Source organism: Marmota monax, unplaced genomic scaffold, assembly GCF_021218885.2.
Source record: "Marmota monax isolate L192 unplaced genomic scaffold, Marmota_monax_Labrador192_F-V1.1 WCK01_AAM20220418_F8-fsc00070, whole genome shotgun sequence".
NCBI classification, from domain to species: Eukaryota; Metazoa; Chordata; class Mammalia; order Rodentia; family Sciuridae; genus Marmota; species Marmota monax.
This window is the reverse complement of record NW_026692116.1, coordinates 1,758,029-1,780,207: the sequence shown is the minus strand read 5'-3', so window position 1 is coordinate 1,780,207 and position 22,179 is coordinate 1,758,029. Positions and strand designations below refer to the sequence as shown.

General features: G+C 35.9%; 2 protein-coding genes across 18 annotated transcripts in view; one reads left to right on the top strand and one right to left on the bottom strand.

Annotated features, from left to right (window-relative positions):
• The window catches only part of Znf644 (zinc finger protein 644), a 105,827-nt gene that overhangs the window by 29,523 nt on the left and 54,125 nt on the right, over positions 1 to 22,179 (top strand). For all 17 annotated transcript variants that reach the window (XM_046461540.2, XM_058585125.1, XM_058585122.1 and 14 more), the window contains one exon: positions 6,461 to 6,521. In XM_046461540.2, the coding sequence (XP_046317496.1) occupies positions 6,478 to 6,521 (44 nt within the window). In that variant the 5' untranslated portion in view covers positions 6,461 to 6,477. The remainder of the gene's footprint in view (positions 1 to 6,460; positions 6,522 to 22,179) is intronic.
• LOC131424885 (endogenous retrovirus group K member 6 Gag polyprotein-like) overlaps positions 18,491 to 22,179 on the bottom strand; it is a 218,607-nt gene continuing 214,918 nt past the window's right edge. Inside the window, exon 2 of the mRNA XM_058585148.1 lies at positions 18,491 to 20,874. Within this exon, the coding sequence (XP_058441131.1) occupies positions 18,499 to 19,563 (1,065 nt within the window). The 5' untranslated portion in view covers positions 19,564 to 20,874 and the 3' untranslated portion in view covers positions 18,491 to 18,498. The remainder of the gene's footprint in view (positions 20,875 to 22,179) is intronic.

Here is a 22,179-nt window from a genome sequence, read left to right as displayed (position 1 = left end):
AGTCCTTTGCCCATTTTAGAAATTAGGTCATTTTGTTGTGTTGTCAAATATGAATTCTGTATGTATTTTCAATATTCACCCTTATCAAATATGTGATTTGTAAATATTTTCTTCCATTCTATAGGTTGTCATTTCACTCTGTTGATTGTTTCTATTGATGTGCAGAGTTTTATGATTGACCTGGTCCTATTTGTCAATATGTGTTTTTTTTGCCTGTGTTTTTGGGCATTCAAAAATTAACAGCAAAATCCAGGGTCCTGAAGCTTTTAGTCTGTGATTACACAGTGTCTTTCCATGTGTTTGTATCTTGTAAGATTTCTTTGGCAGTATTTTGTATTTTTCAGTGTGCAAGTATATTGTGTGTACTTGTTGAGTGTTTTTTTTGTAAATGAATTAGTGTTGAATTTTGCCAAATGCTCTTGTTACACGTTGAAATAATGTGATTTTTTTTCCCCTTTCATTTTGTAAATGTGGTATATTGGTTTCAGATGTCGAACTATCCTTGCATTCCAGGAATAAATCACAGGGTACAGTCCTTTTACTATGGTGTTGGATTGGTTTTGCTGAAGATATCTGCATCATTCATCCAGTGATATTAGACTGTACTTTTTTTCTTGTTGAGTATGTGTGGTTTTAGTTTCAGGATAATATTGACCTCAGAATGAATTTGAAATATTCTTCTTTGATTCTGTGGAAGAGTTTGATGATGATTCGTGTTAATTCTTTAAATGTTTGGTCAGAAAAGTAATTTAGACCTGGGCTTTTCTTATTTGGAAAGTTCTTGATCATTGCATCTAATCTCCTTTTACTAGTTCTAGGTCTTTCAGAGTTTTTATTTTTTGTGACTCAGCTTTGGTATATATATATTTTCATGAATATATCCATTTCTTCTAGGCTTTCCCATTTGTTGATGTGCAAAAAAAGTTTTTTTTATAATCTTTTGGCATCAGTTGTAATGTCCCATATTTCATTTCTGATTTTAGTTTTTTGAGTCTTCTTTTTTTCTTAGTTTAGCTTAGGGTTTGTCAAATTTGGTTGCTCTTATTTACTTATCTCTGCTTTAATCTTTACCTTTTCTTTCCTTCTGTTAACTTTTGTTTTAGTTTAGTTTGTTGTTCTTCTAGTTCCTTGAGGTATAAAGATAGGTTGTTGATTTGAGATGTTCCCTTTTTTTCATGTAAGCTTTTACCTAGTGTAAACTTCCTTCTCAGTACTGCATTTGCTGTTTCCCATATATTTTGGTATATTGTGTTTCATTTTTCCCCATATATTTTCTCCATTTCCCTAGTGATTCCTTCTTTGGCCTGTGGGTTGGTTGAAGAGTAGGTTGTTTAATTTACATTTCTGCATGAATTTTCCCTTTTTCCTCCTACTGTTGGCTTTTAGTTTCACTCCATTGTTTTGAACACTCGTTTTGTAACCTTCCCTGTATTTCTTTTCCATGTACTTGAACTTTTAAGTTTAATTCTTCTGAATTTTAAGTTGAAATCTTTTGAATTTTCACTTTCATTTTTTAAAGTATGTTTATGTCTCTTCAAAATACTTAAATATTTTTGAAATTAATGGACTTTGTTTAAAGTTTTAGACTTAACAGAAAATTTATGCAAAATGGTATAGTGTTCTCATACATTCCCCTCACTTCCTTTTTCCCTATGATTAATAGTTTACAATGGTATGGTACATTTGCTAAAATTAACGAACCAATATTTTCACTTTATTATTAAATAAAGACCATAGTTTATTCAGATTTCTTTAGTTTTTACCTAATATTCTTTTTCTGTTTCAGATGTCATATTTCAAATATGACATTTCTCCTTAGGTCCCTCAAGACTTTGTTTTTAATGACCTTAACAGTTCTGAGGAGTATTGGTCAGATATACTGTTGGATTTTTCAACTCTTGGAATTTGTCTTATGTTTTTCTCATGATTAGGCTGTGGTTTCAGGTTTTAGGGAAGATATATTTGATATTTTAATACCAACTACTTAAAGTGTTTTCTTCTTTTCTGGACCCCTTTCCCAGTGTTCACCTAAGTAATATTCTAATAATACTTTTTAGGTGTGGATTTTACAGTACTTCTATCAGATTTACCTAGAAGATCCTTTTAAAAAAATCTAATTGTTATTATCAAAAAGATATTGTAAGTATTTGCAAGAGTGCGGAAAAAAGGGAACCCTGTGTATTTTTGGTGGGAATATAAATGAAGAACTAGCCCTTATGGAAAGCAGTATGGAGGTTTCTCAGAAAACAAAAGATAGAGTTACCGTATGATCTAATAATCCCATTTCTGGGTATAAATCCAAAGGAATTGAAAACAGTATGCTGAAGAGTTGTTTGCTTGCTTGTGTTTATGGAAGCATTATTCACAATAACAAAGACATAGAAGCAACCCAGCTATCCATCATTGGATGAAATGGATAAAGAAAATGTGTATACACAATAGAGTGCTTGTTCAACCTTTAGAAAGAAGGAATTTATGTCATCCTCAGCAACATGGATGAACCTAGTGGATTTAATGCTTAGTGAAACAAGTCAGCACAGAAAGACGAATATCACATAAACTCATTTATACGAGGAATCTAAAAATGTTGAACCTAGAAATAAAGAGTAAATTGGTGTTTGCTCAGGCTGTGTGGAGATTGGAGGACTGAATGGGGAAAGGGGCAGTGTTGATTAAAAGATACAGAATTTCTTTTAGGAAGAATAGGTTTTCATAATCTATTGCACAGAATCGTAACAACAGTAATAATGCATTGTATATTTTAAAATTGCTAAAGTTAGGTATTAAATGTTTTACCACAAAAAATTTGTAAGTCTGTGAATGGATAGATTTGTTAAGTAGTGTAATTTAATTATCCCATGATGTAAAATCATGCCAATACATCACATTGTACTCCATAAATATATAATATATGCAATTACTATTTGTTGATTAAAAATAAAAATAAATAATAATTTTAAAAAATGTGTCTAAAACATGGTTGTTTGGTTTGGGGGGACAAATGTGGTTAAAAGTTTTTTTCAGATTTTCTTATATTACTATAGCTGAAGTTATAAAGCTATGTTATTTTATGTGCACATATGACATTTATATATACTTTTATTTTTGTTGTTATAAATGTCCATAACATAAAATTTACCATTTTAATCGATTTTAAGTGTATTTAGCAACTACATGTATCCTTTTCATTTATTAATCTGCTTGGAGATTAAATACCACTGACTGGGTGGCATAAACAAAAGAAACATTTCCTCACAGTTCTGAAGGAAGTTCAAGATCAAATTCTTGGCAGATTTTGTTTCTCCTGAGGCCTCTATCCTTGCACAGATAACCTTTTCTCTGTATATATGTGCCTGGGCTCTCTTGCAAGATACCAGTCATATTGTGTTAGGGCCTCATCTTTTTGACCTCATCTAATTTATTTACCTACTGAAATGCCTTTTCTTCAAATAGAGTCAAATTTGGGATTAGTCACATTAGTCAGTTTATAAACTAACACCTTTTGTAAAGGTACTTCAAATCCATTTCCTTGAGAATCTGCTATCTTTAGTATTAGTTTCCTGTGACTGCTCTAACAAATTATCACAAACTGAATGGTTTTAATAATAGAAATGGTTTCTCCCTCAGTTCTGAAATTATTATTACAGAACCAGAAGTCTGAAATCATTGTTACAGAGCCCAACTCATAGTGTTGGCATAGCTGTTCTTCACCTGGAGACTCTAGAGGAATGTCCATTCTTTGCTTCTTCCCGATCCTGGTGACTGCTGATATTCCTGGATGTGGCCACATTTTCAAATGTTTATGATCTGTCTTCTAATTGCCTTTTCCTCTGTGTGTAATCAAATTTCCCCTGCTGCCTCCCTTTTTAAGCGTACATGTGATTATAACTAGGCCTACCCAGATGATCTCAAATAATCTCTCCATTTCAAATTCCCTAATCATATTTCCTGTAGCACTCTCCACCCCCCCCCCCCATTTTTCTCCTTATAAGGTAACATAATAGGTTCCAGGGATTAGGCTGGATAATATTTGTAGGGCCATTTACAGCTTGTTACACTCAGCAGTTTATATGGAGTTTTGTGGGTTTTTTAATGCTTTCACTTTGATTTTATAGTTTAGTTTAAAACAAGTAACAGTTCTGGCGTTGGTTGACAGGGACAATATTCTCATCTAGACAGCATAGAAAATTCTAGCTCTGGTTTTCAATATGTGATCCTCAAAATAGTATCACTTTAGGAACTTACTAGAAATGCAGATTCATGGGCTTCATGTAGACCTACCAAAGTAGAAACTTTGGGGGCAGACTGTAGCAATCTGAAATAAGCCCTTCAGGTAATTTTGATGGACAATAAAGTTTGAGAAGCACTTTTCTAAATTGATACTACAAGAACTATATTTGTCTTACTCTCTAACCTTCTTCTGCTTAAGGCTAATATTTAAATAAATCTAGTAATTCTGGTTCACAAACTCCATTTTTGTGCAGGGATAGAAGCATTTAGTCCCCAAGTCTTGGTATTGAAAAATCAATGAAATTAAATAATTCACTCAAAAGAGTGTGGTGGGTTAATTTATGTCAGTTGTATTTTACTTAAATGTGGTTATTTCATAAAGTAATTTTTTTTTTTTTTGTACCAGGGTTGAACCCAGGGATGCTTAACCATTGAGCCACATCCTCAATGATTTTTTTTTTTTTTTTTTTTTTTTGAGACAGGGTCTTGCTAAGTTGCTTAGGCCCTCTCTAAGTTGCTGAGGCTGGCTTTGGAGGAACCAAACTTGTGATCCTCTTGCCTCAGCCTCCTGAGCCGCTGGGATTACAGGCATATGCCACCATGTTTAGCTGTAAAGTAGCATTTTTACATCCAGAAGTGATAATGACTTTTTTATCCAGTCCTCAAAGATGTGAATTTGACTCATTAGCCTGAATTTTACTTGGGTTATCTTCTACATACATTTTGAGATACAAGCAAAATTTGAATCTCTTATTTAGCCCACATTGTTTAGGCTTTCATCTGCCAGCCAGTGACAATGCTGAAACAAAATAAGTGAGTTCTTGTCCTCAATATGTTCATACTATGGTTTAGAAAATATACAAAGAAGCAGAAAGTGTTGACAGGCAGCTTTCACCAGTTAGTTGCTACAGTAATTGAGAAAATGGATTTTTTAAAGCTGAAGGAATTAAAGAAGTATCTGCCAGGGTGACTGAGGTAAATATTGAAGGACTAATAAAACTGTTAAAACAAAGTTAAAGGGAGGTAGAAGGTAGATACAGGTAGATATTTGTAGTTTACCACGTGGAAGCAAAACTTAAAGCATAGGTACATGTTAGGATAACCATTATAAAGTGATCATTCATAGTTCTGGAAAGGACAAATTGAGATGATAGTAAGTTTGAAAATGGAAAAGTTAAGAGTAATTTAGGTTGACAGTTGGAAATAAGTATGTTGGTGCCATTTTTTAAGAATATAGAATTGAAAATAATAAGTAGGTTTCAGGTAGAGCAGGAGATAAATAGAATTTAGGCAACAATATACTGAGTTTTTAGAATTTGTGAAATGTGGTACAATAGGAATAGGTAGGTTTTTGGTAAGTACATTTTCTGTAGATTTTGGGGGAAGAAGTCACTATAGTAGATTGAGGGTTAAATTGGGGAAGCAGAAGAATAACAATATATGTTATTTTCTGAATAATGGTTCTTAATGCTTCAATATTAGCTATTATGACGACTAAAAGTATATTCTTTTATGCCATGCCATACTTTCTTTTTTATCTCCAGCTTTTTTGTTGTGATTTTGTTATGTATAAGTATTATATAAATTCTGACCTTGAAGTATGTTTTATGAGGAAGCACACTCTCCCTATCCATGGATTCTGCATCCACCCATTCAACTAACCCTGAATCAAAATTGTTTTTGAAAGAAAACATTTCTATACTAAACATGTACATTCTTTTTTTTCTTGTTGATCACTAAACAATATAATATGGCACCTATTTACACAGCATTTGCATTGTATTAGGTACTATATAATGTAGAGATGATTTAAAAATACAGAAGGATATGCGTAGGTTATATAGAAAGACTGCCATTTTCTATAAAGGACCTGGGCATCTGCAGATTTTGGTATCCTTAAGGGGTCTTGGAACCAAGTTCTCTGTAGAGAAATAACTACTGATTTTAACTATTATAATTGCCAAACTATTAATGAAAACAAGTTGTTACAGAAATTTTAAAAAAGAAAACTAGGAAATTTTTCATTGTGAATAGGTTATTGTTCCTCTAAAAAGGTATTTAGCAAGTTCCTGTTTTAGTTAACACTATGTTTTCAATGCTTTATCAAGAAAATAATTTTGTTTGCAGTTTTTAATTTAAAAGAATAGGGTATTGTAAATGTAGTTATTCATGCCTGAAACAAATAAACAAAAAAAATCCTAAATGATGGTTTTTACATGTATTTTTTCAGATTGGATTTAATTTCGGATGAGATTGTTCTTGCAGCAAGATGTTAATAAGACAAAATCTAGGTAAGTAGAAGACTACTTTAAATATTACATATTGAAGTAGAAATAACATAAAACATTTATGTTTTAAAAATATATCTTCAAAAGTCCAGAATCAATGGAATTTTTAATAAAATTTTAAAATATGAGTTGACTTTGACAAATTGACTTGATCTCATTGATTGGATAGGTGCTAAAAAGCAACCATCAGATTATGGATCTAAATTTTTATTTTCCTTCTTTTTTGCATTCAGGGTTTCTAATGCATACAGATTTCCAGTGACTTTTCTAACATGTTAGGAAATCAAGTTGGTGTTTGGCTTAGCCACTATGAAGGAACACTTCATCATTCAGTGTAAAATCTGTTGGCTTGCTTCATTGTTCTCTTTGGTTGCTTCCATGAATTTTACTTTGTTATTTCTGTTAATGAAATTCTCCAAGTTGTTACTTCTGTTAATGTTCAGAATTGTAAGTTATTCCTTTAATGTTTTTCTTGTGGGCATATTTACTGAAGGACTTTTCTAGAAATGTAGCATTCTGATTAGCTCTCCTAAGACTGTTGACTTTGTAAATTTTGAATTTTGATTATGTATGAAATATGATATGTCAAGAGCTTTATAATGTTTTGAACAACCAATAAAAAAAATTAAAAAAAAAAAAAAAAAAAGATTATACACTTTTGACCTGGTATGTAAAAGAATGCTTTTTAATAATTTAAGCTCTTGAAATGCTAAAAATTATATTTATCATCAATAAATGAATATGGCTATTGGATATTCAGTGAAAAGAATACATTGATATAATTGCAATTAATTTAGTCTTTGTCTAACTTGCCAAAGATTTGTTGATCTCAGTGTTTGCTTAAAAAATGAAAGTCTATAATGAGCCATATACACTGTTGCATGCCTGTAATCTCAGTGACTTGGGAGGCTGAGGCAAGAGGATCTCAAGTTGAGGCCAGCTGCAGCAATTTAGCAAGACTCTCTGCAGTATACAGAGACTCTGTCTCAAGGCACTGCTGGATTCAATCCCTAGTACCAGTGTAATTTCAATCTTTGATTTAATCATAGCAAGTATATTGTTAGTGTAAAGAATACTTATGTGAATTCTATTAAATGCTTCTTATTCTTTATTAATTATTATAGTAGTACTTATATGGTAGGTACTGCTATGTAGAAAAAGTTTTGGTTAACAGGGTTTTTCTTTTTCTTGAGGAATAATACTCTATTTTTATAGCTTTTATTATAAAGAAAAAAGGTGTGTGTGTGTGTATGTGTATGTGTGTGTGTGTGTGTGTGTATTATAATCTTCTTGAAGTAGAGAATAAACCAGACTTGTACTTTAGTGTCCAAAAGAGATTTTGTTTATTAGTTGAATATATGGAGTCTATTAAAATCTTTGTTCTCATTACTTACAAGTTTGATATTGCTTTTGGCATGACACTGGTTTAACTTGTTTGACCTTAATTCAACCATAATTGTGTTCTTTTCTTCTTTATTGTGGTGTAACATACATAATATAGTGTAAAATTTACATGTCGTCTTATATGTATATTTGCACATGTAACTATCATCCAGATCAAAACATAAAAACTTTTATTATCCCAGAAACTTTCCTTTGCTTTCCCTCTTTCCAATCCAGTAGCCTTCCCTTGAGGTAAGCAACCTTTTAAATTCTATTGGTATAGTTAATTTTAGCTGTGCTTGGAATGTATATACATAGAATTACATAGTAAGTACTCTTTTGTATCTGACCTCTGTCATTCACTATGATGTTTTCATTCTTGAGGTGAGTATATGCATAGTTTATAATTTTTATTATTTTTTATTGCTGAGTAATACTACATCATATGAATATACTATAAATATTTATATTCTGCCTATAATTTTGTTAAATGAGTTTTCCAAATCTCTGGTTTCACTTGCCAACTTTTCTATGCTACTTTCTTCCTCTGTCTCTTTTATTGTTTCCTATCACCTGCAGAATAAAATGTAAGCTCTATACCATGGCATGCAATTATTTCACTATAGCTATGCCCACATGCCTAGAATTAGATGAATAAACTAAGTATGATATTTCATACTCCTGTACTAAGTATAAGTTGTTACATCCCCCCACCCCACCCTCCTCCACTTCAATTGCTAATACTTCTTCTCTTGGCTGTCTTTTTTTTCTCAAATATTCTGTTTCAAGCATCATCTCATGAGCTTTGATGGTAGGCCTGGCCATATTGCAGTAGGTTGTCTTCTTTATTAAACTGTGAGCTCTTTAAAGGTAGACACTACTCATGTCTCATTTATTTTAAAAATGCAGTGCCTGGTATACTGTGTATACTAAGTGCATATTAATAGATTAGTCACATATAAGTACTATGCACTAACTTATGGTGTCACCAGAGCTCTGAGATTGGTACATATGTAAGAAGGGAAGTTATTCATTTCCTAATAGGTGAAAAATGATGGAGGAAGAAATTGAAGAGCCATAGTCAAGAACTTTGATAGCATTTTTGATTCCTATAGCTTAGGAAGCTAGCTGCTGAAAAAAAAATTTTGGAAAATTTTGTATTATCATCATAGATATGTAATGTAATATTTATAAAAATATAGTCTCTTCAGAAATGAAGCATTTTAAAATTGTTAAAGCATTTTGACTGGTGATGTCATTCTGTATTTGAAATTTGGCTAGTTGGATTAGTAGACACCTGGGATTTTTATGACTGAAGCTTGATTGTCCTCTAGTAAATCCAAAGCAAGGAGAGGTTCTTCCCCTTGATGTGGGATCAATTTATAATTTTTCCTTGATGTGGCTTCTGCTATGGCAATTGAACACAGAGTTGGAGATTGACCTCCATTTCTTGCTCTCCCTACAAGGATTTTCTTAGGTTAATTACCAAATATAGAACTTTGATTATCTTTTATTTCAACCTGGATGTGAAAGGTGTTTAGTTCTTGTGCATTTGAGGTTCAAGAGAAATTTAACTTTGAGAGTACTTGATTTAACTCTCTCTACTGGTTTTTTAGACTAGTTTTTCTCTTGAGAGATTGATGGATATACTATCCGCAGTTTCAGTGTCTTCCTCATCATTTGAGTTGGGCCATGAAGAAAATAATAAAAGAGTTTTGATTGGAGGATGTCTTTGGGAAAATATGAGCAGAAGGAACATGAACTAAAGTTTTTATTTCAGTTTTCAAGAATGATTTCATAAAGTAGTTTCATTTAACTCTATGTTCATCTTACCAAATTTACTGGCATTTTCTTTCTTTTTTTCCTCTTTTCTTTTTGGTACTGGGAATTGAACCCAGCGGTGCTTAACCACTGAGGCATATCCCCAACCTTTTTAAAAAAATTTTTATTTATAAAAAAAATTTTTATTTTGAGATAGTTTCTCACTGGGTTGCTTAGGGCCTTAGTTGCTAAGGCTGGCTTTGAAATTGTGATCCTCGTGCCTCAGCCTCCGAGTTGTGGGATTGCAGGTGTGTGCCATACCACACCCAGCAGTCATTTTCTTAAATGTACTAAGGTTTATATTTTAATATAGCCTACACTTTTTGAACTGCATCTTGGTTCTGATTTTTCAAACTGTTTAAACAAGTCTTATTTTAAACCCATTGAAAAATAAATAATACTGTGAATGTCTTCTGTTATTTCAATGTTTTACTTAAAGGTATAAGGTTCAGAAATAATAAATGATTGGTTTGAGGTAAGGTGAATAATTGCAAAGATAGAAGTCTTCTGACTTCCTAGCTACCATTCTTTTAAGATGATATTAAAGCTAATTCTTTGAAATCTTTTAGGATCTTCTAGCTAAGCTGAGGACTGTAGTCCTCCCTGTCATAAAATCAGTGCTCAGTAAACATTTGTTTGATGTTGTATTGATCCACTTAATGTTTTATGAATTGATTATTATAGTTAAATTGGTTTTAGCTCATGCTTGCTAGCTAATTACTAGTCTGAGTAGGAAAGATGACTACATATGTAATTATAGTCTTAATGTGATTAGTGTTATGGAAGTCTGTGTTCATTAGAGGCAAGGAAATTGTTATTTTTATTTATTGTATATATTCAAGCACCTATGACAATTCTTTACTTATACTAGACACTTAATAAATATTTATTAATGACTGAATGGAGACACTGAATGGTGGGAATCTTGGTGGAAGTTAAAAAAATAATTGTTGGGTTTCGTTCTCGAAATTAAAAGGCTCAGGGGTCACTCCAGGTAAACTGGGATAACTGGACTGCACAAAATAACCACACAAGAGACACAAATAACCCTTTTCTTTGGGGTTGCTGTGACGGCTCCTCTGACCTTAAGCACGTGCTGACCCCTTTTATTGAGGAGAGGCTATTCAAATGAGGCAAGGGGTCAGGTTTCGGGGGGCTGAGTCTAGCTTCATGATGTCCACTGTCAGCAGGTTGACTGACATCTAGGTAGGCCACACCCAAGGGCACAGTAAGTAATAGAAGGGGACACACATAAGGCACTTCCATGGAACATTCTATCCTAAACAGGGCAATGCGTTATATTACAAAGGAACAGGTGAGCATAGCTCCACCCATGGGGCTGTGAGCCCGGACACAGTCACTTGAACCCTAGAAGAATGGAACAGTGTAGCAGCATGGGTGCCTGACGCCACATCGCCACATCGCCCAGTACGGGAGTTAACTCAGTCACACGTGAGGTTGGTCTCCCACAGCTAATGCCTGGAAAAAGTGACAAACTGAAATTTGGTGAACTGTTGATGATTTATCTAGATTAAAAATTTGGGGTAAGGACTTTTAGCAGGAGAAACACTCTACGCAAAGGATGAGAGGTAATAAAAAGGGAATCTTGGTGGAAGTGAAAAAATACATGATTTGAAGTATATAGAGTTGAGCATGAGTTGTGGGTGGGGAGTGACATGCTAGGGTTTTTAAAGGAATTTGGAGTAACAGCAGTGAAAAACCACCGCAGTTTAAATGTGAAGAAGTGATGCAGTTATATCCATGGGTTTTTTGTTCCTGTGTTTTTCTTTTTTCTTTTTTTTACTGACATTTATGAAACGGTCTAATAAATTCAGCTTGGATATTTTCTTCTGTAACCTGACATCACCATATCTAAATCATGTGATCACAGTTCTCTTGTCATTGGGGTCCAAATCTTTTAGAACATTTACATTGTTTTTATTCTCTTAAAGTGTGGGTCATTTACTAGGTCTTTTACTGTGTCAATACAGCATGTGTTTATCTTTTCTTTCTGTTCCCATAGCTATTCATCTTTGGATCATCTATCTTTGCTTGCTTCATTAAAGACTTTGATTCAACTTGTTAAGGAAGTTGCTCTGTTAAAGAACATTAAAAATTTCTTAAGGAGAATTTTATTTCTTAGGTCTTATATTCAAGAGTTTCCAAATTCATGTTTTACTTGATTTTTAAGTTTCATCTCCTACTGGTTTTCCTCTTTTTCTTTCTGGTCCCCGCGTACCTCCCCACCCCCCCCCCAGTGTTGGGAATCAAACCCAGGGCCTCAAGTATGCTAGGTAGGCTCTCTACCGCTAAGCCATTTCCCCAGCCTTTTTTACTATTTTTTTTAAATAAGCAATTTGTTTCAGTCTAATTAATCATCATTTTTTGAAAATTTTCACCTTTATTCATATCTTTCCATTTGTGTTATCTCTGCTCTTGAAATTTAACTAATCTAAGAAAACTCTGCTTAAATTCTACCTCTGCCTTGAGGTAACATAGTACCTGCTGTATGGGAGAGAAAAGATTTCTTTTTTCACTCATCACTAGGTTTATAGTGGAGAACCCTTTAACAAAAGACAAGTTAATGAGAAAAGCAGACAAATTTATTTAATGAAAGTTTTATTTGACGTGGAAGTGTTCAGGAATGAAGACTAAAAGAAACAGAAAAAAACTATTTTTATGGACAACCTGCAAAAGTATGATTAGTGGGAATTCTTATTGTTATCTCTATGGGACATTCCTTCCTTCCCTATAGGGCAAGACACCTATCACATAAGGCACAAGGCTTTTTAGGGGGGAAAGGAAAGAGAATGTCAAAGAGTGAGATATGGCCTGCCTTGCATTTTTCTTAAATGCCAAGATGCCTTATTTCCTGTCCCCCATTCATTGGGAAGTCACTTTCTGTCATTATCTATGGTGCTTGGAAACTAAACTACCTTTAGCTGAATGACTTTAAAACATAGCAAGAAAATGAGATACTGAATATTGACATCTCCCAGAACACCCTCCATAATTGACAAGGTCTTACATTTTTTGATTGATTGAAACCCAAATCATGATAACCTTATGTTTATGTTTTAAAATAGAAGTTTCTGTAGTGTTTGCTGTTGCTATGCTTGATAAACTCTGAAATATTTTATTTTCCTAATTGATTAAAAGCAAACTCAAGCTTATTTTTAACATTTATATAGTGCTTGCTATATGCCAGGAATTATTATGAGTACTTTATAAATATTAATCCAGTCCTTGCTTTGTAGATATAAAGCTGAGATATAATGAATTTAGCAGTAAAAGGGCTAGGATTTGAATCACATAGTCTAGCTTCAGAATCTAAGCTTTTAAAGATTTTGTTAAACTGTTCTCTTTAGAGCACTAAAATAAGTGATAGAAGAAACAATTCACACAAAAATAATAATATGTGTACGCTCTCATTTCTACTTTCACCTGTTTCTCTCTCATATTTATTGGTCCCCACATACCCTTACTGGTAATTTTTTCCCCCATGTTTTAAGTATCTTGTATAAGCAGAAATATATAGTATTTGTCTTGTTTCACATAGCACAGGACCTTCAAGGTTCATCTGTGTTGAAGCATTTTGCCAAATATTCTTCTTTTCAAGGCTACGTGATATTCCATCATATGTGTGTATATGTGTGTATCATTGACTATCTCTTTGAGATCCTGCTGCTACTCTTTGGGATATATTTCCAGAAGTAGAAATGCTGGATTATATAACAATTCTAATTTTGGTTTTCTGAGGAACTACCATACAGTATTCTGTAGTGGCTTCACCATTTGACATTCCCATCATCCATTCACAGATGCTCCTATTTCTTTCTTTCTTTCTTTCTTTTTGTCTTGTTTTATATACAAAAAGACCCTAATGTCTAGGGAAGGGGAGGAGAGATAGACCCCTTAGTGTATAGAATAGGGGGCAGGAGGATAAGCCATAAAAGGAGGAGTAGGTAATGCCGCAGTCTGGCTGGGCACAATCAGGAGCCACTTGTCAAAAGAAACTAACTTTATTTTTAGAACCACACACGCCAAACAAAACAGCCTCTCAGGAAAAACCCTCAGAGCCTCAACTGTCACCACTGGCTTTTTACAAGCCTCTCTCTCCCACACAAGCTTCTCTCCACCTCCCACAATCCTCCTGCTCTTGAGGCCGATTGGCTGGGTCACGTGGGCGGAGCCAAAAAAGTCCCCCAATGAGCAGCTCCGTGGTCTGAAAGGGCAGGGAAACAGCCCAACGAGCATCACCGCAGAGGAGCCAATCAGCTAGATGTTGCTGGGGCTGCTGTGAGCCAATCATCAGCCGGCAGCTGGAAGTTTGCTGGGGCCCCTTTGGCTGTGGCTCTCAACATCTCCCCCTCTCTGTTTAAACAACAAGCATGTTGCTTAGGGACCGTGCCTGCCTTAGGTTGTCCAATAGTACATATGGTCCTTAGGTTGGTACCATTGCAATTGGATCTTACCCGTCACTGACTACCGGTCCAGTATACAGCCACACCTGTGGAGAGGTCTTTGTACCAGCTGGGGGAGGGGGGGTGAGGTTCTTTGCCTCACCTCTGTTGGCCCCCAAATTTTAGCTGGACGATCATGACAAGCAGAAGGGAGGAAGATACACCAAGCCAATTGACGGCTCCTTTTGGAAAAATTGTACCACCAATGACATCATCAGCAAAAATACCCCAACACTACCACAAGTCGCTGCACCAACAGATAGTTCACAATGCATACAGGTGAGCTCACAATGTGTCCAGGCAAGTTCTGCAAGCAGTTCAGTGATGGCTATTGTAGAAGCTGTAGATTGGTTTTATCTTTGACTTCACCAGCACTGGGATGAAGATTGGAATTCTGGCAATAATGGCTAAAGAAAAAATTATGTAACATTACAGAAGGCACTAAAAGAAAACAATTTTCTTAACAATTTACATTATCTTTAAGAGAATTATTAAATATAATGAAAAGGAAAGGTGAAAGTAAACAAACAGATCTGTTAACCTTCTCTTTTGTTTACATATTAAAACAATCCTCAACAGTTGTTTACCCAATTTAAATTAAACCATATAAGTCACGTGAAAAAAAAATATTTGTATCCATTTTATCATGACCCGCTCATCATATATGATATATGGACATACATACATTCAAACATATAACACAAAACACAGTGTGCACACATAATATAATACAACACATAACATTATAGTAAAGGCCTTATAACTTTTTACAGGTAAAATCTCCATTGCAATGTTTAAAAACTCTATAGTCAAAAAATAGAACTGATCAGCAAAACATTAACCTAGGTCTGTATGAGCTCAAAAAACAAAATAGAACTTCATGATATGGCAAAGGGCAATAATAAAATAAATATTGAAAAAAGCATCCTGGTTCTGTTGTAGATGTAAGAATAGCCAAACTGGAGTTTTGGATATCAGTTTTTATGGATTTGAGCCAAATCATCTTCTTTTTGGTCTGTAGAAATCGCTTTAGTTAATCTTTCTGGAATCCAAATCGGCTGCTGTTCTCCCTGTGGAAACACACAAACAGACCCCCGACTCCAGACAATTACTGGGTCAGGACCTTTCCATTGTCCTGTTAGAATATCCTTCCAAAGTACCTTGGGCTTATGCACATTTTTTGGACACATATGCCTTTCCGCAGCACTAAGTCCTGATGAATCCAAATTTAAAAAGTTTAGAGTAAAAAGGGTTATTTTAAGTTTATCTTTGGGGAATATATACCCCTTCCCAATTCCTTCTTTTTGCTTTAATAAGTACATTTTAATAGTTTGATGAGCTCTTTCAACTATGCCTTGTCCCTGTGGATTGTATGGGATTCCTGTTATATGAGTAATGCCAAATGTTGAGCAAAATTGTTTAAAAGAGGTAGAAGTATAACCAGGGGCATTATCTGTTTTTAACTGTTTTGGAACACCCACAGTAGCAAAATTTTGTAAGCAATGAGCTATAACATCTTTAGTTTTTTCTCCGGCATGAAGGGAGCCCATCAAAAATCCAGAAGAAGTATCAACTGTAACATGCAAATATTTTAATTTTCCAAATTCTGGCAAGTGTGTGACGTCCATCTGCCAAATATGGTTAGGTATCAATCCTCTAGGATTGACTCCAAGATTAACTTGTGGTAAAAAGGTCACACAATTTTGACATTGTTTTATTATTTGTCTAGCTTGTTCCTTAGTTATTTTAAAACGCTTTTGTAAAGTATTAGCATTGACATGGAACTTTTTATGAAAATTTATAGCTTCTTCTAGTGTAGAGAAAATATGTATGTCATGTGTAGTTTTATGTGCTAAATCATTGCCCAAACTAAGGGCTCCAGGCAATCCTGTATGTGCCCTGATATGTCCTATAAAGAATGGATCTTTTCTGTCCCAGATTAGACTTTGTATAGTGGAAAGCAAAGAGAAAACAGTAGAAGAAGGGGAAATCCTACCAGCATCTTCAAGAGATACTATAGCATTAACTACATACTGACTATCAGAAAATAAATTAAATACAGAATCTTTAAACATCACAAAAGCTTGTAAAACTGCATTAAGCTCTACCTTTTGAGCGGATTGTTTGGGTACTAAAAATGTAAAAGTTTGATCAGGGGTAACTACTGCTGATGTACCATTATTTGACCCATCAGTGAATATATTTGGAGCATTCATGATAGGTGTTTTTCTTGTAATTTTTGGAAAAATTACAGGATGCAATGACCAAAAAGACAATAAAGGATTAGATGGTAAGTGGTTATCAAATGAAACATTAGATTTGCACATGATTATTGCCCAAGTATTTAACTCATTAGCTAACTCATCAATTTGATTCATAGTATATGGAGTAATAATTTTATTGGGAGAAATTCCAAACACTCCCTTAGCTGCTTTTGTTCCTTTGAGTATCAATTGTCCTATAGCCTCAGGATACCACCTCATAAGAATAGTGTTAGGAGAATAAAATGAATGTATCCACAATAATGGACCTTCTTGCCAAAATACTCCTGTAGGAATATTTTTTGTTGGTAGTACAATAAATAATAAAAGGCAAACTTATATCAGTTCTATCCAAATGCATATTTTCCATATATGTTTCAATGATTTTAATGCCTTTCTTGCTTCAGGCGTTAACATTCGGGGTGAATTTGGATCTGATGGACCTTTTATAGGATATCAAATAAAGGTCCCAACTCTCCTGTTGGTATGCCTAGATAAGGCCTTATCCAATTTATGTCTCCTAATAACTTTTGAAAGTTGTTAAGTGATTTGAGTTGATCTACTCGTATTTGAATTTTTGGTGGACGGACCATGGTTGAGGATAATAGAACTCCTAAATAATTAATTGGAAAATTTAATTGTACTTTATCTATTGCTATCTCTAGATTATAATTTTTTAATAAGTTTGTAAGTGTGGCATAACATTCTAGCAATGTGTTTTTATCTTTGTGTGCTAATAATACATCATCCATATAGTGAAGTATTTGTAGTTCAGGATTTTGATTTCTAAGTGGCTGGATTGCTTTGTTAACATAAATTTGACACATAGTTGGGCTGTTGGCCATCCCTTGAGGGAGTACTTTCCATTCATATCTCTGATCAGGACCTTCATGATTCAGTGCAGGGACAGTAAATGCAAAACGTGGACTATCCTCAGGATGAATTGGAATTGAAAAAAAACAATCTTTAATATCTATAACTAAAACATACCAGGTTTTTGGCAAAGCAGACAACTGAGGAATCCCTGATTGAGCAGGTCCCATAATAACCATCTCATTATTAATGGCTCTTAAATCTTGCAATAATCTCCATTTACCTGATTTCTTTTTGATGACAAAAATGGGAGTATTATGGGGAGATACAGAAGGTTGTATATGTCCTTCTGCTAATTGTTGTTTGACCAGGTCATGGGCTGCTTGTATCTTTTCTTTAGTCAGGGGCCACTGAGGAACCCATACTGGTCTTTCTGATTTCCAAGTAATTTTGATTGTCTCATTGGCCCTTTCTGAAAATCCAACCCATGTCTGTCTGTTCCTTGATCTATTTGTATTGGTGCTGCTATACCTTGTTCTTGTTTTTCTAATCTTTTTCCTTTCCTAAAACCTTGTCTAGTCATAATAGTGGGTGCATTTTGGTTGATGTTATTTGTTAATGTCAAACCTAATTGATCTAGGACATCTCGTCCCCATAAATTTATAGGAAGATGATCCAATACATATGGCTGTATAGTTCCTTCACATCCTTCAGGATCCTTCCAATCTAATACCATTGCACTTCTATGGGGATTAGTTGCCACTCCTAGGCCTCGAAGCGTTTGAGTGGCTTGTTGTAATGGCCAATGTTTTGGCCATTCTTGACGAGAGATGATGCTAAGGTCTGCACCTGTATCCAGTAGCCCATTAAATTCATGTCCTTGAATATTTAGTTTTAGCATGGGGCGAGAATCTAAATTTAAAGAAAGCATGGCCCAATCTACACCTGTGGAGCCTAATCCCTTGGAACCTCTTTCTACAGTACGACTGGAAAATTTATCATGTAGGCTGGGTATTATTAGTAACTGTGCTATTCTATCTCCTGGTGAAATTACTGATATACCCTTTGGAGAACTGGCTATAATTTTTATTTCACCTTCATAATCGGGATCAATTACCCCAGGACTTATCATAAGTCCTTTTAGAGTAGAAGAGCTGCGTCCCAATAATAAGCCTACTGTTCCTTTGGGAAGAGGTTCTTTCACCCCTGTGGGAATGATTTGAGCTCCCATCTCTGGAGTTAGTACTGCTCTGGCGGAGGCGCAGATGTCCAACCCTGCGCTCCCTCTGGTTTGTCTGATGAGGGATCTGATGGACAATGTGTTCTGGGCACTACCCTGATGGGGTTGCTGGGTTCCTCCAGTGCTCCGTATATTTGTGGTTTTGGGCCCCTGAGCATTGGGCCCCCCTGTCCATTTTTTGGCAATGGAGCCCGATGCCTTTCTCCACGATATCGTGGATAAACACCTGGTCCTTGTTCGTTTTTTGATAATGGAGTACCCTCTATGGTGGTTTGAGAACGGCATTCATTAGCCCAATGTCTCCCTCTACGGCATCGTGGGCAAATACCTGGTATTCTACTCCTTTGATACCTAGTTTTGTTAAACCCTCCTCCAATGGGGCAATTCCTTTTAAAATGTCCTGTTTGTTCACAATTGTAGCATGTTCTTGGCCTGGCATCTAAAGCCTGTTTTACTGCAGCTGCCACAATTTGCCCTTGTTCATTAATGTCTCTGGCATCTAAAGCCTGTTTTACTGCAGCTGCCACGACTTGCTCTTGTTCATTAATGTCTCTACATAATTTAATATATGTGTTTAAATCTTCATGTTTCCATGGTCTAATGATATTTCTGCACCAACGATTCGCTTGCTCATAAGCCAGGTGTTTTAGTAATGGCATTGCTTGTTCTGTATTCCCAAAAACTCTGGTAGCTGTTTGAATAAGCCTATCTACAAATTCAGCATAAGGTTCATTAGCTCCTTGTATTACCTTAGATAATTGACCTTGTAAACCTCCATGTCCTTGTAAAGTCTTCCATGCCTTAATTGCATCTACAGCAATTTGTGCATATACACCAGGATCATATGCAATTTGTTGCTGCTGATCCTCATAAGGTCCCTTTCCTAACAACATATCTAGATTTCTCTGAGGATAAGCAGCTGCTGCATTTCGCCTAGCCGTCTCCTTGCAAAATTCCTCATTGGCAACCTTCCATAACAGGTATTGTCCTGCATTTAGCACAGCTTTACACATATTAGCCCAATCTGCTGGCGTCATGTTCAAGTTGTTAATGGATTCGACCATGCTTACAGTGAAGGGTGCTTGAGGAACATAGGTTGTTACAGCCTCTTTTAGCTGCTTCACTGTTTTGAAATTTAAAACTTGGTCAAATCGCTGCCCTCCTGCCTCAAATACAGGGCATGTTAATATTTGAGATCTTGTCTCAGGATCCCAACTATCAACTGCGGGGGTTGGGGACCTCCCAGCATATGGAGGTGGCCTTGTTAGTTGGACACTTACGTCCTCTGGTGATAGAAAGGTGTTAGTAGCAGTCTCCTGTAGAGGTGGTGCTGTTGGTTGGACACTTACACCCTCTGGTGATAGAAAGGTGTTAGTAGCAGTCTCCTGTTGTAACTTTCCCCCTGATGCCTTTTTCTGTTTTACACTTTCTTCTCTGTCTGACTAACTTGAGAGGCCTTCTCTTTTACTTGAATCTTTTCCTCTGTCTGACTAACTTGAGAGACCTTCTCTTTTACTTGAATCATTATGTCTTCTCCTTCCTCTACCATTGTCTGAACTGAAGGCTTTGGGCTAAGCAAACAAGATACGAACGTCCACAATGGCAATGTGCCAACTGGCAGAGTCCCTGGGCTTTTCTTTTCTATTCTTTTTAAATCTTCACCATGATGGTTCCATTGTGATATATTTAACAACTCCTCCTTAAAAAGCCATGGGCTACATTTTTGTATTGTATCAGCGTATGCCCTGACTGTTCTTGATTTTACTGAGATGCCTCCTTCCTCTAACAATTTACTTAACACTCTTTCAGTTTGTTTTTTGCTAATTTCTGATCCCGTATTTCTACTATAATACAACCCAACAAGATGACGCCAAACAAAACCGAGACAGAATGAAATTAAAAAGGGAACAACAAAAAGTCATTATAGCCTTTCTATCCTCCTGACATGTGCATCCGTCCTTTCTCCCTATCTGTTCCTCAGACATAAATAGTTTTTCCTCAGATGTGAGCGGTTTTTCTTCCGTCTCACTCATCTCCAGGGACAGGCAACTTAAAACAAAAGTGAAGCAAAATAAAAGAGGAATCTTAAAATGGCTACCCATCCTCTCGCCCTGCCCTCAGGGGCGAGCAGTTTCACTTACCCTCAGTCGCTCCCCATGCGAGCCACCAAATGCCGCAGTTTGGCTGGGCACAATCAGGAGCCACTTGTCAAAAGAAACTAACTTTATTTTTAGAACCACACACGCCAAACAAAACAGCCTCTCAGGAAAAACCCTCAGAGCCTCAACTGCCACCACCGGCTTTTTACAAGCCTCTCTCTCCCACACAAGCTTCTCTCCACCTCCCACAATCCTCCTGCTCTTGAGGCCGATTGGCTGGGTCACGTGGGCGGAGCCAAAAAAGTCCCCCAATGAGCAGCTCCGTGGTCTGAAAGGGCAGGGAAACAGCCCAACGAGCATCACCGCAGAGGAGCCAATCAGCTAGATGTTGCTGGGGCTGCTGTGACCCAATCATCAGCCGGCAGCTGGAAGTTTGCTGGCAGCTGGAAGTTTGCTGGGGCCCCTTCGGTTGTGGCTCTCAACAGGTAGAAAATATCATTAAGGTAGCAAAATATTCTCTGTAAAAAAGTTGGAGGAGTCTTTACAGCCTCACAGAGAAAGTCAGAGGTCACCTTCTCAATGGGGTTCTCTCCACTCAAGTGTCCAGAAGAAGGAAAATAGCAGCATCCCTTTCTTATGTAGCAGCCACTCCAGTGCTCACACTGGATCATCTTCCTAATGTAGAGTGCTGCAAGGCATGGAAGGCAGAGATTCACCTGTGACTCCTCCATCTCAGTCACCACAGACTGCACTGGGCAAGATCCTCGGGAGTGGTGGGGACAGGCTCCTTGGGGTAGAGATCTCGGGGCCAGTCATCTTCTGGAGGCAGTCTGATCAGGTCAAAGATTTTGCCCAACTGGTCAGCTTCAGAGTTTCCACAGAAAAGAGGGCTTACGATGAAACATCTCTGCAAAGATATAGCCAACGCTCCACGTGGGTTGCATATGTAGACTACATTAGAACTTCAGGAGCATGTACGAAAGTATAACCACCACAGGTGTAAGGGCCATCTAATAGCTGTATATTCTGGTCAGGCCAAAATCAGCCAGCTTGACTGTCCCACTACTTCTCACAATGAGCGATGTAAATGACATAAAGAAAACCTAGGCCTCTTAGAAACTGGCACGGAAGATCCTTGATGGTCTCAGGTGCCTTGTCCAGTTGTAGGAATTCTCTATATATTCTGGATATTAATCCCTTATCAGATATCTGATTTGCAAATATTTTCTCCCATTCTATGTGCAGTCTTTTGAATCTGCTTACATTGTCTTTTGTTCCACAAATTTTCACAAAGTACAGTTTGTCTGGTTTTTTATTTTGTATTATTGCTTGTGCCTTTGAAATCATATCCAAAAAACCATTGCCCAACCAGTGTCATGAAACTCTTGCCTTATTTTTCTTCTAGGAGCTTTATAGTTCTAGATTTTGTATTTTGGTCTTTTGTCTATTATGAGTTAATTTTTATATATAATTTGAGGTTCTTTTTCAAGATTGTTGGCTTTTGGGGAGGGGTCCCTTAAGATTGATTCCATATCAATTTAAGTTTGTTTTTTTTTTTTCCTGTTTCTACAGAAACTGTCA